The following is a 16,167-nucleotide window of genomic DNA, read 5'->3' as shown; positions in this document are numbered from 1 at the left end:
ATAAGCTTTTCTAGTGAGGTTGGACAATAGCTAAGAATGACCAACTTTGTATGCTTTTCAGGGTGAGCAAGGATTTCCAGGACCTCCAGGGACACCAGGTCAGCCAGGGTTACCGGTAGGTTCTATTTTGCAAGCCCTACCATGGAAATAAAGTACGGGAAAGAATCCAGAATCCATCTATTTCTCCTTCACGTGCTGAAAGGGAAAGCTCAGGAAGGCATTTCTGTTCTCCACCAGGAAAGCATCACAACTAATGAGACTGAGAAAAGGAAAAGAGAACTTTGGCTGTGCACCTGGCAGGTGCACCATTGGGCCAATGTGACTAACAACTGCTAAAATTTAATTGCAAAGATAGTAGTGTGCTGTCTTAGGATAACTATATACTGGCAACTTGATTTGAGGGTGTACAACACTCTAATAGTGATGAATGGAACAGTATAGGGGGTTGGGTGGGTTTGAGGACAGGGGAAGATTAAGTTACAGCTGATAATGAAAGTCACTGTCAGTGTCCCACTATCCCAGGCTTAGCAGATAGTAGAATCCCATAATTTCAAAGTTGGAAAGGTCCTCAATGACCACCTAATCCAACCAATCCCTAAAAAAGAGTCTGCTCTCTACCACATCAGACATACTGTCATCTAATCTCTTCTTGAACACCATCAAGGGGAAGGCTACCACCTTCCAAGGTAGTCCATTCCTCTTTAGGAAGTTATTTCTAATATTAAGACTAAATTTGCCCTTGACTTTAAATTACTTGAATATAATCATTATGTCTCCCTAAGACTTCTCTTCTCTAATCTAACACTCCCAGCTGTTTCCACCCATCCTCACATGGCTCTTCACTATCCTGGCTATCTTCCTCTGACTCGTATTAAGGTTGCTATAAATCTGCTGAAAACTACAGAGATTTTCAAATGAATGGCTATCTAATTCCCTACTAGCCTTTTTTCCTTTAATTATTATTATTCCAGGTTAAAGATTCTTTGTCCTTGACATATATAACAGAAGCAAAATAAGAATTTAGCAACTCTGCTTTATTGAGAAAGCTCTGCTACAGAATGTCAGTAGAGAAGGAATAGTTGGGAAAGGTGAGGAAAAGAGTGCAGAAATCAAGCCATGTTTCCCTCTTTCAGTGTATCTGAAAGGAGGGAGTTGAGATGAGGTATCACTTTTGTGGACAAGAGAAAATGATGTAGGAAGATGTGTCTAGGTGGGCAGGGCCCTTCTACAGTCAATAGGAGAATGAAAATGTCTGATCTTATGGGGTCTGAGATCCCTTGTGGCTAGCCAAAGGCAGTCCACAGGGAACCAAAGTATGATAGATGCATCTCTGACTACTTGACTCCCACTACATTTCTATAGCCTGTACATCACCATTTAGTGTTGGACATAGACTGTCTTGAACTGCTTTCTCATTGTTCCATCTGTATCAGTCTTGTCTTTCCAAATAGATAGCAGGTTATTTGAGGTGAGGAACCATGTCTAACCCTTCTTTATCTCTTCCAAAGCCACAGAGCCAAGTACCAAATCCTTAGCACCTTGTGAAGGGACACTTAGGAGCTTAGATTTACCTTGCCTAGTACCTTGGCTCTGTATGAACACACACACACACACACACACACACACACACACACACACACACACACAAAGTTTATATCTCAAATCTCAATAGAGCTCCATTTTCACAACTTACAAATTGTATGACCTCTGACAAGTCACAACCTCTCTGATTCTCAATTTCTTCATATTAGACGACCTTTGAGGTTTTTTCCAGCTCTATAATCCTCCTTTACCTCTATATTTCTGTCTTTCTTTCCTATCTTTTAGAATTGGAGGTCCTCAGTTCAGATCCCAGCTCTGTTTCTTAATACTAACATGAACTCCGGCAAGTCACTTTCCCTTTGACTCTTTCCTCATTTCTGAAATGACGAATTTGGACCACTGAAGTCCTTTCCAGCTAAGCTCCTAAGTGTCCCTTCACTGGATCTTTTCCAGTGTGCTCCCCTCACCCCCTTGTTCTCTCACTCTGCAAATCCCAGCCTTACTTCCTGATGTTGGTTGGTTAGAATGGGGACTACAACAGTCTCACGTACAACTAGATATCACTTTTCTTACTACTGTGACAACTGTCTACTTCATTATTTATTTCTGCATATTATCCCCTCAACCCTCAATTCTCAGATGTTAATGTACTCATTGAGTCATTTTTCAGTCATGTCTGACTCTTCATAGCCCCATTTGTTTTTTGGTTTTTTTGCTTTTGGCAAAGATACTGGAGTGGTTTGCCATTTCTTTCAACTCATTTCACAGATGAGGAAACTGAAGCAAACATGATTAAGTGACTTGCCCAGGGTCACACAGCCAGTAAGTGTCTGAAGCTAGATTTGAATTCAGAAAGATGAGTGTTTCTGATCCCAGGCCTCACACTCTATCTACTGTGCCACCTACCTGTCCCATGTTAATCTATAGCCTCAAACTATGTAAATAGCACTATTAACCATGGTAAACCTGAAACTGTGGAAAAATCACTAAAAATGCTTTGGTTAGTTTCATCCTAGTACTTAAACTAAATTAAATTTATGCCTCAACAAAACAAAGTGCATCATGCTAATTCAAAGTATTACTTTAAAAAAAAAACCCACAATGATATCATTACACTAATGTGAACTCAACTTTTTTAGCCTTCTTCTCACACCTTATGGGGCGTGGTGCTTCTGAGGCCTGTTAAAATAACAATTTTCTTTGGAGGAACAGAGTGTTCTGTTCTCCTGGGGCAGGGTTCAGAGGAAATGTGCCTTGAACATTAGGAGTCCACCGTTTTCTTAGGTAACACTTCATGTTGGATACGTAGAGTTTCCTCTCACACCAACCTATTGCCATAAAAGATTTATTTGATGTCCCTTGAATCTTCATTAGCTGTCACTAAACACTGGTTTAATTCCTTTAGCAACAGAATTATCAAATTTGCAAACTTTGAAATAAATCATTGGATTTCATCAATGTGGCATTCCCTACGTTTTTCACAAGAATGGGGAAAAGTTCCCTATTTGCATTCTATTTTATTAATTTATCATTATTTTTTCTAGGGCACCAATGGATTAAAAGGAGAAAAAGTAAGTCATTTGTAGTGTTATTATTAATTACACAATGATCAAAAAGTATTCAAATTTAAAATATTATAAAGAAAATATTTATATCAAATGGAGAAATATAGTTAAATATAAATAAGATTTCATAAATATAAATGCCATTAATACATAACCCAACATAATTTGGGCATTTTTTTGTGCTTATGGAATAAAAGAGATTATTCCATCATTTCTTTCTCTAGCCCTTTCTATAGATATGCCATAACAGATGTAATTTTCTATCATCATAATCCATTGAGGAAGTATAATCTATTAGAAAGAACACTAAACTGATGGTCAGGAGCCCAAAGTATATGTGGCAGGTGTGGCTCAGTCAGAAGGAGCCATGCTGGACCCTGTCTATGACATTCAGGCATACTGGCACCAGCCAAAGACAGGGCAAGGAAATACAATACACTACAATACAATAAAAAGATTCGATGTGCTAGGAAATCAGGTTGACCTGGGCAATCAAGTCCCTAGTGTTCCTTGCAATTTGGCTTCCTCATTCTGTTTTGGATGTCCTCAGCTATGAATTTTCTGGGTGAGAACCAGTTCCTCTGACCCTCTTCCAGTGCTTTAGATAACAGTTGCACAGAAATCCTTACAACGAGGAGGATGAGCAACCAGACCAGCCTTCCTTTTTGATTTGTTTCTGCTTCCTCATAGGTCAAATCCAGCTTTTCCCAGGTAGACAGCCTAACCCTGACCTTAATTCCCTGACTCAGGGCTTTTCATTAGCCTCTTTCAATCCTGTGACCTCTTAAAATCTAGAATGAGCTCTGTCATTGAATGCATGATCTTACAAACCTGTTTAAGCTCTCTGTTCATTTTTCCCACCAGTAAACCACAGAACCTGAGAGAAGAGAAAGCAAATTCAAAAATAAAATACCAGATAAGTTCAAGGCATTGCCATCTCTAAAGAAAACCAGCAACTTAAAACAACCTTGGTTATATTTTAATGTAGATAATAACACTCGCACTACCTACTTCATTTTGCGGTTGTGAGCAGAATACTTTGTAAACTGTAAGGCATGATATGGGGTGTCCCAAAAGTCTTAGTGCAATTTTAAGCCAGTAAAGCTTAAAACTACATTGAGACTTTCGGGATGGCGATGATGATGATGATGGTGATGATGATAGCTAGAATTAAAATAGGGTTTTCAAAGTGATATTTATCCATATATCCATATATGTGTGTATATCTATATCTGTGTCTATAGATAGCTCACATTTGATACTCACAATAACCCTGTGAGATAAGGTGCTATTATTATCCCCATTTTTAAGCCAAGGAAAATGAGTCAGAGAGGTTAAGGGTCTTAGGTTATACAGTGAGTAAGCAGGATCTATGTGAGCTGTCATGATTACTGCTATTATTCATCAGTATCTCCACTGTAACATATTTTCAGTCTTGGAACAGTACAACTGAATACAAATTAATAAGAATTGTAAAAATATTATATTTCATTGGATTTAATGGCTTTCCCTCATTTTCAAGGGAGCCCCGGCCCGTGAAAAAGGTACAGGAAATGGTGGAAGAGGTGATCCTGGGTTACCAGGAATCCCAGGACGTCAGGTACAAAACTTCAGGCAGAGAACAGACTCTCATTTTTGTTGTCTTCTGCAATGCTAATATAATAAATACTTGTCATTTCATTAAAAATTTGATTCATTCATTCATTCATTCATTCAGATTCATCAATCTACCTCATACATGTAATTCAAAGACATTTCTCTTCCTAACAGCCTTTTAAAAATTTTGTAATGAGACACTATTTGATTCAATAATGCAATTCAACACACATTTATTGAAAGCTTACTACATGCCATACGTTTGCTAGGCACTGGGGACACAAAAACAAAAATAAAGCAGTTCTTGCCCTCAAGAAGTTTACATTCTACAGGGGAAAGCCACATGTACACAAATAAGTATATTTGCACATATATAGAGAGAGTTATAGTTTTATAGTTATACTTAACAGTTTTACATATATATATGTATATATGTATGTATGTATATACACACATACATAGAGTAAATACAGGTGATTTGGGGGTAGGAAGAGCATTAAAAATGGGGAGATCTGAAAAGGCCTCCTGAGGGTCCTAAACTGTGATTTCAATGAAGCCAGGGATTCTCCAGGGTGAAAGTGAATAAGGAGAGCAGAGGAGATAGAATGTCACCTACAGAGAAGAGCAAGTAAGTCAGTCTGACTGAAGTACAGAGGGTATCAGGAGGACTGATATCAGATCAGATCACAAAGGAGCCAGATCGTAAAGGACTTTAAATGCCAGAGTTTGCCAAATAGTCAAATTGAGCCTCTTGAGGAGAGGAATGCTATGGTCAGACTCTCATTTTAAGAATATCAATTTTGCAACTTTCTTTGTATTATGAATCCCTTCAGCGGGTTGGGGTGAAGCCTATGGACCCATTCTCAGAATAATGTTTTCACATATACATGAGTATGTAGTATTACAAAGGAAACCAAATATGTTGAAATATAGTTCTCAAAATAATTTTAAAAACAAGTTCATGGACCTCCAGTTAAGAACCTCCACTTAAGGCTATAAGTTGCAGAGAAGGTGCTGATCTGCATTGGTAGAGGTCCTCATCCAGTGAGTTCCCTAAACCAATGTAATCATATCCATACCTCATGGGACACTTGGGTCATACAAACAGGCCCCTAAAGGGTTGGGGTAGAAACTTAGATCAGTGGCCTCTGCAGATAATCAGCCTAGACTGTATATTAATTCCTGTATCATCACAAACCAATGAATTGCTTAACCCCACCCCACCCCACCCCAACCAGTACTGGTTACCAACCACAGTCACAGTCCTCAAAACACCTAGTTAGGGGGAAGACAGACCTGCCACCATTTTGTGTTCTTAGTATATCAGCATGGTGGTGAACTCATAGATTCCTTACATAAGGGAAGACTCCCTAGGTTACCCACACAGCTATAGTTGTGCCCTTCCCTGAACACCAAAGGCTCACTTTAGTCAGTTCCTCCAAAAACAAAAGGATTGCAACTAGTCTTACTGCTATGATTAGCAGCAAATACTTTATCTTGATCTATGATTCTATAACTATACAGAGGCTGATAGGGAGTGGCTAAAATAATGGCATTGATGGGAACTAGGTAGACTTTATGGAAGAGGTGAGTCTTCAGCAATGTTTTGAAGAAGGAAAAAAAAGAGGGGGCCCATTTCAGGTAACGACATAAGCAGAGGCTTTGGAGCCTGGGGAAGCAAGCGGTTTGCCGATGTGAGATGGAGCAATTGCATAGAAGATGAAATATATCCAAACTCCAGTTGAAGTCCAGTGCCAACTGGTAGAGAGCCTTGAACTGATGATTAGGAATTTGAATTGATTCCATTCAACTAGTGAAATCTGACAAATGATACTTGAGGAAGTGCTTCTTGTCCCGCCTTGACAGATTCAAGAGATGAATGACAAGAAGGGAGGAGGCCAGAGAGGATGGGGGAAAGGAATATGATATCCTAAACTTTAAGACGAGACCATAAGCAGGGAGAAAGTGAGACTATATAGACTCTGTTCTAAAACACGAAGGAATCTCTGCCTACGTATCTGTAGACATTCCCCTCCATTCTGGGCTCCTGATGATCTAATCCACATAGTTAAAGACCCTCTATTCTTTGGGTGTGACAGTTTATTAGACATGATTTATTCTTCTGATTCCTTTAAAACATTGCAGTAAGTTAGACTTGTTAAATTAGTGTTACTCTTGTATAATAACTACCTGGAAAGTAACTCTTATCCACGTTTTTTAAAAGGGTTTGCCTGGCCCCCCGGGATTTCCTGGGCCAGCTGGACCACAAGGGCCCCCAGGATTCTTAGTGAGTATGAAGCCTATACACATATATACATATATGTGTGTGTGTGTATGTGTATATCTATGCATATACACACACATACATATATACACATATATTTACAGTGTGTATATGTATGTATATATGTATTTATATATATTTTTTTAATAAAATACCATATTAAAGATGGTCATGGGTATTATTTTGGGAACTTGCAGATACAGGTAGTTTTTCTTTGTCTGAATAAGTTTTTCTTCCATTCAAAAAACATTTCTTAGTGAAATTAGCAGAACTTCTTTTCATATTGTAATTTTAATTTATGGTGTCTTCCAGGGTTTTCCAGGAGAGATGGGACCTCCAGGACCAAAGGTAGATCGAAGTTCACAGGTGGTATAGCTTACATCAGAGATCTCTAGCTAGGGGGCTTTGATTGCCTAGTAAATCTTAGGGTCTTTCCTCATTGATCCTCAAGTCAGCTGCCCTTTCCCTGAGCATCAAAGGGATTTCCAGTAAGGAAGAAAGTATGACTGGGAGGGTTCCCCCACCCCAGGTCCCCAGTCAGGTTTCTGAGGAAATCAAATATAGCTTTTCATCTGGAAAAGGTTGGGCATCATCAACCTGATTCAAACATCTGCTGGAAAAACTACTCAACTGTACTTCATATCAACTAACAGATTTGAGCAATATGTTACTGCCAAAGAAAGCAATTTCATCTTTTTTTTGTACATACCTTTAAGCTTAATTTGCATCATTAACATTTTCTCTATTACTCTCTTTTTTTTCACTTTTTTATTTTAATGTTTAATTTCATCTTCTGAAAGAATACAGCTATCACTAGGGCAGGGCAGCTGGGACTTTCCCTCCGGGCACCAAAATTTAGAAAGCACAAAAATTCAACACACATATGTCTTCAGCAACAGCAGAGAAACAACTGAGCCAAGCACCTAATTAGCAAGTACGATTAGTTAACATTGGAAGTTATCGATATCCCTATTTGCGAGTCATTATTTTTTTGTTTGCTTTATGACTTTATTGATGAAGAGAGGTCCTAGAGAGCAACTTCCTCTATCACTGCAGATCTGCACTTTCTCAGCAATTTAGAGTCTTAGAGAGTTTCCTGAATTTGACATCATTGGTGCAGTGAATAGAGGAGTATGCATTCAAGTCAAACACTTTTCCTCTCAGTGCTTGGAATAGACTATAATTTATAGAGAAGGTACCAATCTGTGTTGGTAAAGAGAATTTTCTCAGCTGGGAGTTACTTTAATGAATTATCAATGTACCAACAAATTCACAGGTTCAGTGCCTATTCACATCATGAGTTAGAAAATTGATTTAATAAAGCATTTGGGACTGTTTGTATTAGGTGCCAAAATCTGTAGTTATTATTCTGAAAAAACACTACATTTGGAATCAGAGGACCTGGGTTTAAACACTGACTTTGCTGTGTGTTATCTGTGTGACTCTGGGCAGATCATTTCCCTTTGCTGGACATTAGTTTCTTCCTCTGTAAAACAAGGGTAGTAGACTAGATGACCTTTAAACTTCCTTCTAGTTCTAACATCCTGTGACACTTGGACCATGATGGTAAATAGGGAATATCCATTCGCACATTTATTCATTTGGTTCTTTTTTTATAATTCTGTTGTGAAAGGTAATCATTTGTTTTTAAGACCCCTGTACCTTCACAACCCCTGGCCTAATGTGACATTACTGGTCCTGTCTAGGATTTCAAAGCCATTGTAACGGCCAAGTACTTTTGAAATCCAAATCCAGTCTCTCTTTTTGACAGCACAAAGAATAGATGTCCTACCTGCCCCAAATCACAAAGCCAACTAGTGGTGGGGTAAGGAACCAGGTACTCCTTCCACTTCTAATGTTTTTTTCACTATGTAGTACTGTCTCCCGGGTCAGCTGTGACATTAAGTAAATTCCTTAAATCTCTCTGTACTTCATTTCTCTGTTTTTAGAATAAGATCATTTTCCTCACAAATATTGTCTGAAAAAAATCTTTTATCAGCCTAAAATTCAAGGTTCAAATATGACCATACAGTGTAAAAGATTAAATAAATAAAATGTAAATGTTTTCATGTACGAAGACTTTTAAAAAATATAACTTTTGTGTTTCTCCATAGGGTCACATGGGTGTTAAAGGGATTGGAGAAAAGGGAGATCAGGTAATTTAAAATGCTACCTTTTAGATATATGGGGAAAATGACTTTTAAGAACTGTTATATAAATATCCACAGTTGCTAGAAAAATGCATTTACAGTGAATGTACTTTACATGTCTCAAGTTACCTTTTGGTTAATCTTAACATAGGAAGTACACAGGGAAGTGACATTCTTCAATGATAGCTCATCTATGGAGACTGGTTGTTTTCTTCCTGTCATTTTGTGTTTGTCCTTTTAGGGTTTGAGAGGGTTAACAGGACCCCCTGGACCACCAGGAGCAGTTATTGTGACACTGACTGGACCAGACAACCTAACGGTAATACTCAAACAGAATTTGAGTTTTACCTTTTGCTAGGCTTGGGACCTGTTATTCTGACATTCAATTAATTAATGAATTGAATTCATTCATAATTCAGCACCCATCCGCAATCCAAATTTCCTTTAATCCAAACCATTTGCCTTGTCCTTTCCTCTCCCCATTACCTCTTCCTCACAGTTCAGGAGTGGAAGACTGGGGAAAAGTAGGAGAGATTTATGGGGCAAGGGTGGGGATGGCAACTATGATTGGAATGTCCTGGTGGTAGGTTGCAGGTGAGGGTGGAGGGCTTCTGATGGTCCCCAGATTCCTGATGACAGTACCCTAAGTTTTGCATCTCTTTTGTAGTTTTCAGATGGACAGTAGCCAGAGTTTGCCACAAGAGTAGAGTTCAGCAACTTGCCCTTCATAAATGTAATTTAGCTCTTCATCTGACTATCCATTTTTGGACCAATTATGTCATTTCGTTTTTGTCAACAATTAAAACAAATTCTGCATCCAACATAGTCTTTGCACACCAAAGTGAAAAAAAGATCTTTTTCTTAAATTTGCTCAGGACAAGTCTGCCTCGAACCAAACCAAAGAACAAACTGATGGTTGAAAATCCAAATTTACCAAACAGATAAATTAGGAAGTAATTTTTTTAAAAGCAACAATAAAAAAAATTGCTTTATGAAAGGATTCAGATCTCCTTTGAAATGAGGTAATCGCATTACTCTAATTATCAAATGAGATAATGTATATAAAGTGAAATCCTACATAAATGTGAGTTATTATAACACTATAATTCCTTAAATATATTTGAGATGATTTAATTGACAAAATCCAAACTGTACATAGCATTTTAGGAACATATTTACTGAATAAATTGTGGAGCCCATTAGGATTTTATAAAGAATCAAGCAGATTGAGACTTCAAGGATTAACTGTAAATTCAAGGTCTACCTTCACTTTAATTTATCTTATTAGTTGCGTTCAGTAGGAAGGGCCCAAACTCTTGCCCCATGTACAAGAATGGCATAATGAGCCAAATTGTAATTATGAAATGCCTCACTTTACTTTTTCTCTTTCTCCTACCTCCCCCTCTCTTTGAAGAAGAAAAAAAAAAAGGAAAACAAAACCCTTGTAACAAATAAGCATAGTTGAGCAAAGCAAATTCCCACATTGGCCATGTCCAAAAATGTTCATGTCATTCTGTGTATATAGTCCATCTTTCTCTGCTAAGAGGTGGGTAGCATCCTTCATCATCAGTAATCTGGACTCTGATTGGTCATTTCCAGGATCAGATGTCTTAAATCTTTCAAAGCTGTTCATTTTTACAATGTTGTCATTATTGCATGTAACTCCTGGTTCTGTCCACTTCACTCAATATCAGTTCATATATATCTTCCAAGTTTTCTCTGAAACTGTCCTCCTAGTCATTACTTATAGCACAACGGAATCCATTACATTCATGTACCATGATTTGTTCATCTATTCCCCAATCAATGGACATTTACTTTGTTTCCAGTTTTTTGTCACGACAAAAGGAGTTACTATAAATATTTTTGTACATATAGATCCTCTTCCTCTTTTTTGATCTCTTTGGGGATAAAGATGCAGTAATGATATCTTTTAGTAACTTTTGGGCTATTATTCCCAATTGCTTTCCAGAATGACTGGACCAACTTATAGCAATTAGTGCATGGATGCACCTATTTTCCCATAGCTCCTCCAATATTTGTCATTTTCCTTTTTTGTGATCAAATGTGATAGGTATGATATGGAACCTCAGTGTCATTTTCGTTTGCATTTCTTATTATTGGAGCATTTTTTTTCACAGAGACACCTAACTTTATATAATAGAGGGGCTCCTGAAAAGGTGTTTTCAATCTGTTTTTAAAATAAATTGAATTTAAGTGTTCTAGAGCAGTTTTTTTTTTTTGGTGAGGCAATTGGGGTTAAGTGACTTGCCCAGAGTCACAGCTAGTGAGTGTTATGTGTCTGAGGCCAGATTTGAACTCAGGTCCTCCTGACTCCAGGGCCAGTGCTCTATCCACTGCACCATGTACTTGCCCCTAGAGTAATTTATTATTAAAAGGAAACCTGAAATGAATCATTCTTATCATCCCTATCACATTTGATCAAACACACAAAAAAAGGGAAAATGACAAATATTGGAGGAGCTGTGGGAAAATAGGTACATCCAGGCACTAATTGCTATAAGTTAGTCCAACCATTCTGGAACAGGGACACCTAACTTCACATGGTAGAGGTGCTCCTGAAAAGGTGTTTTCCATCTATTTTAAAAAATAAATTGAATTTAAGTGTTCCAGAGTAATTTGTTATTAAAAGGAAACCTGAAATGAATCATTTTTATAAAATGAAGATTTCTTATGTAATATTAACAATCACCATCTGATGTATCAAGTTTTCTTAAAATGCAGAATATCAGAGAACCAGTTTCCTTGCAACTTTAAATGTCTAAGCTAATTATAACCTCGTCTTACGAGTGTATAAACGCTCTGGATTATTTTCTGTGATAGGACTCTAAAGGGGATAAAGGAGACAAAGGATCTGTGGGTGAGCCAGGACCCCCAGGACCAAAGGTAAGCTATCAACAAGCAACACTACTTCCAGAACATGCAACAGAACAGTTCGATGTATGTTAATGTGTGAGGACTTTAACTCCTCCATAAAACACAAAAAAGACTGGCTCATCATTTCATTTGATTCTCACATTAACAAAAAACCCTGGAATTTTACCTTTATAATAATAAAGTCATGATATTTGTATAATAATATTAACTATAACAACATTTACCTATGTTATTACAAGGTAAGTGTAATAATAAAGGTTAACAATAAATATTTTTTCATGGCTATGGACAACTTAACCTTGATGGGTAATATAGCAGCAAGGATTGCAAGTTGTCATATATCATATGTCCCAGGCTTTTCCTATTACAGCCTGTGAACACAAACCATTATACTTTCCTACCTTTTCCATTCTTCCTTTTCACCTTCCCTTTGCTCCTCTCTCTCTCTCCACATGACGTGTTCTCTGATTGTTTCTAACCTTTGTCTTAACAACCAGTTCTGCTCTCCTATGTTCTGTCATGAATTACACGTCAATCTGCAATCCATATGCTGTATAAGGCTACACAATCAATAAACTGGTCTGGTATCACAGATTTAGAGCTAGAAAGAACCTAAAAAATCTAGCTCAACTGCCTCATATCACAGATGAGGAAACTGAAGACAGGGAGGTCAAACGACTGATTTGTCCAGTGTTCCACCGCTAGTAACACAACGTCACCTCTCTTTTTTCCTTTCGTATGTTTTCCCCCCTTCTTTTGTCTGTTTTTGAAGAATTTGTACTTCTAATCAATCAATCAATCAATCAACAAACATTTATTAAGTGCTCACTATGTGCCAGGCGCTATATTAAGATCTGAGCATACAAAGAAAAAGACAAACCATTCCTGTTCTTAAGAAATGTACACGCCAATGGGGGAGACAAATATAAGCATGTTTGTATATACAACATAAATATGGAAGGTACCCTTAGAGCAGGTGGTAGCAGCTCAACCTGTGGTCTGAGGATCCTCAACTCAAATTCAAAGAGGTTCATCACCAGAAAGTTGACCATATAAAGGCCCTTCTAGCTCTTTGATCTTCTAATCCTAATTGTAATAAGTAAATAAAATCAGTGTGAATGGAGAAACAGGTATAGCCTCCTCTCTGAACCACTTCCCCAAATCCCACTTGCATTGGCAGGATAAGTCCTCAGATGGTAATGAGTTCTATCACATTTCTCGAGATAGCCCTTGGGTTTCTAATGCTTTTGCTCATAAGCCCCCACTGGTGTTTTTTTCACACAGTTATAAGCCAATGGTCTCAATTAGCTTTTAAAAAAGGTATTTATTAAAGTGACATAGTAAAAACAGGTGATACAAAATACACTTTTCCTCAGCTCTCTTCTGCTAGACACATAGGACACCTGGAAAGAGAAGGCTGAAATGTAAAGTACAGAGGTGGTGAGGTATATGTTTAGGGAATATCCATGGCAAAGGAATGCTATGCAAGTCCTGGTCCCAGAAACTCTTTTCTCCCTTTTGGAGTCCTCACGAAGTTCTCTTTACGTGTTTTCTGTGGAGCTCCGAGGATGCTCGTCAGAACTCTTTTGATCACAAGGGAGAAAGCATCACGCTCCCTGAAGCTTGGGTAGCTTCTCCTCACTTGGGTATATTCCTGACTCCATATGTGTCTTTTTGGTCCATCTATGTTCTTGGTGGCTAGATCCATCATCCCAGGGATATAGTCAGTGGAGGAGGCTAAAGAGAAACACCAGCTTCATCCTTCTTCATCCCCTTCCCGCCAAGAACAATTCCCTCTCGAGGGCTTTGTTAGAACTGGTATCCTCAACTCTGGAACGGAAATCTTCTACCTGTGGGCGAGGCCCTTCTGGACTAATTTCATTGATATGAACTGCTGTGTTATACATGGGCCCAAGGGGTGTGATTAGTCTCTGTCAATCACACTGCTTTCTTGCCTAACCAGCTCAAATAGATTCACGCCACTTAAACAGATCAGAGGGTTTAAACTATCTCATTTACACATTTAAAACATTGTTCTTCATATGTCAATTGATCGGCTACAGTGGCTGAAGAACCCTACCATTAAACAAGAATATATAAATCTTGACATTTCTCCAATATAGGGGTTACCTGGAGAATCTTATGCATCTGAAAAAGGCATTCCTGGAGACCCTGGTCCTCAGGTAAGAAACATTCATTCCCTAGTGGAATGTGTAAATAGATGCTAGCCACAATTTGTATTCTACTTTGAAACTATACATACATACATCATACACACATATATATGTGTATATGCATGTATATTTATAGCATACATATGTATGTGCATGCATACGCACATGTGTATAAATGTACATGTGTGTGCGTGTATTATAACCCAGGTTTAAGATTTTATCATGAAATGCTTTTATGCAATAGAAGTTGATTAAAATAATGCTGTATATATTTGCAATATATCTATGGCACCAACTCAACTATTCATCCATAGGCTGGGGAAGAAATGGTACAGATAATCTAAAACCACAGCTCATCTCAAAGTCATTTATATGTGATATTGGAATGGATTTTAATTCATACACATAGAGATAAGTGTCTGATGTTCTCAGAGTTCAGAACACTTAATAATAAAAGATAAAGAAACTAAATTGAAGAGACTAGCTCAGGACCAGACAGAAAACAGTTTAGTTTTTCTCTACCTCCTTCTCTGCTTGCTTTTTGCTTGGCCTCATACCTTTCTTGGGAGCAAGAAAATAATGAAGCATCTTAGTACCTAAGACTTTTCCTTTTGTGTTTTTTTATTGTATTTTTTTCCAGTTACATATTGAGACAATTTTAGCATCCATTTTTACAAGATTTTGAGTTCCCAAATTTTTCTCCCACCCTCCCCTCCCCTATTCCTAAAACGGTAGGCAATTTGATATATGTCATACATGTGCTATCATATAAAACATATTTCCATATTAGTCACAGTTGTGAAAGAAGAAACCGAAAGGGAAAAGGGGGGGGGGGAAGAGACATAAAAAAGAATAAATTTTTAAAAAGCATGCTTCGATCTGCATTCAGAATTCTTTATCTGGATGTGGATGGCATTTTCCATTGTGGGTCCTGTGGTATCATGATCCGTCTTGGATCACGGTGTCACTGAGAAGAGCCAAGTCATTCATAGCTGATCACTACACAATGGCACTGATACTGTTTCCTGCTTGGGTTCATTTCACTTTGCACTAGTTTGTACAAGTATTTCCAGGTTTTTCTGAAATCTGACTGTCCATCATTTCTTATTGCACAATAGTATTCCATTACATTCATATTCTGCAGTTTGTTCAGCCATTCCCTAGTTGATGGGCATCCTCTCATTTCCAATATTTTGCCACCATGAAAAGGGCTGCTATAAATATTTTTGCACACATAGGTCCTTTTCTCTTTTTAATGATCTCTTTGGGCTACAGACCTAGTAGTGGTATTGCTAGATCAAGGAGTATGCACGGTTTGGTTGCCCTTTGGTCATAATTCCAAATTGTTCTCCAAAGTAGTTGGATCAAAGACTTTTCCTTTTGGGGAACACCTTCCTTCAAACTTCTAGCTATTGGCTATAGAAGAAACAGCAAATAGAGGAGTAAAATGTCACATTTTCTGCTTTTATGAAAATAGCATATGGGCTTTTTTCACCTTTTTTTTTTTTTTTTAATTTAGGGACAGCCTGGGAAAGATGGTGCCCCTGGTTTCCCCGGCCTTCCTGTAAGTATTTTATTTTTCACTGTTCTCTCATGGTTAAAGCTTCAATACTACCTGAGCAAAGGAAGCCTTTATCTCAATTACAACCTGGTGTTTTTGTTCGGAAACTCTAAATTAACGGTGCACTCTGGTGTAGGAAATATGAGCATTGGGTTTAGAGTCAAGGAGATTGGGCTTCACCTCCTGCTTTGGATACTTAATAACTAGCAGACTAGAGGCAAAGTACTTCAGCTCTGAATCTGCTTCTCTACCTGTAAAGTGGGCACAATGTCACTTGTGGTACCCACCTCACAGGCTTGTTGTAGGTGTTACATGAAATAATGTGCATAAAAAGCTTTGTAAATTTTAAAATGCTATATTCATGTCATTTTTTATTTAGAGAAATGGTGTGGTATAT

The 16,167-nt window shown here is 37.9% G+C and overlaps 1 protein-coding gene across 1 annotated transcript in view; it reads left to right on the top strand.

The window, feature by feature from the left end:
- Positions 1-16,167, top strand: part of COL4A3 (collagen type IV alpha 3 chain) — a 175,015-nt gene that overhangs the window by 77,419 nt on the left and 81,429 nt on the right. The window contains 10 exon segments of the mRNA XM_020970941.2: positions 62-115; positions 3,087-3,113; positions 4,630-4,707; positions 6,928-6,990; positions 7,300-7,335; positions 9,102-9,143; positions 9,379-9,456; positions 11,982-12,044; positions 14,159-14,218; positions 15,729-15,773. Of these exon segments, the coding sequence (XP_020826600.1) occupies positions 62-115; positions 3,087-3,113; positions 4,630-4,707; positions 6,928-6,990; positions 7,300-7,335; positions 9,102-9,143; positions 9,379-9,456; positions 11,982-12,044; positions 14,159-14,218; positions 15,729-15,773 (546 nt within the window).

This window comes from Phascolarctos cinereus, unplaced genomic scaffold, assembly GCF_003287225.1.
Source record: "Phascolarctos cinereus isolate Bilbo 61053 unplaced genomic scaffold, phaCin_HiC Scaffold_7;HRSCAF=346, whole genome shotgun sequence".
NCBI lineage: Eukaryota > Metazoa > Chordata > Mammalia > Diprotodontia > Phascolarctidae > Phascolarctos > Phascolarctos cinereus.
This window is presented reverse-complemented; position numbering and strand designations above follow the sequence as displayed.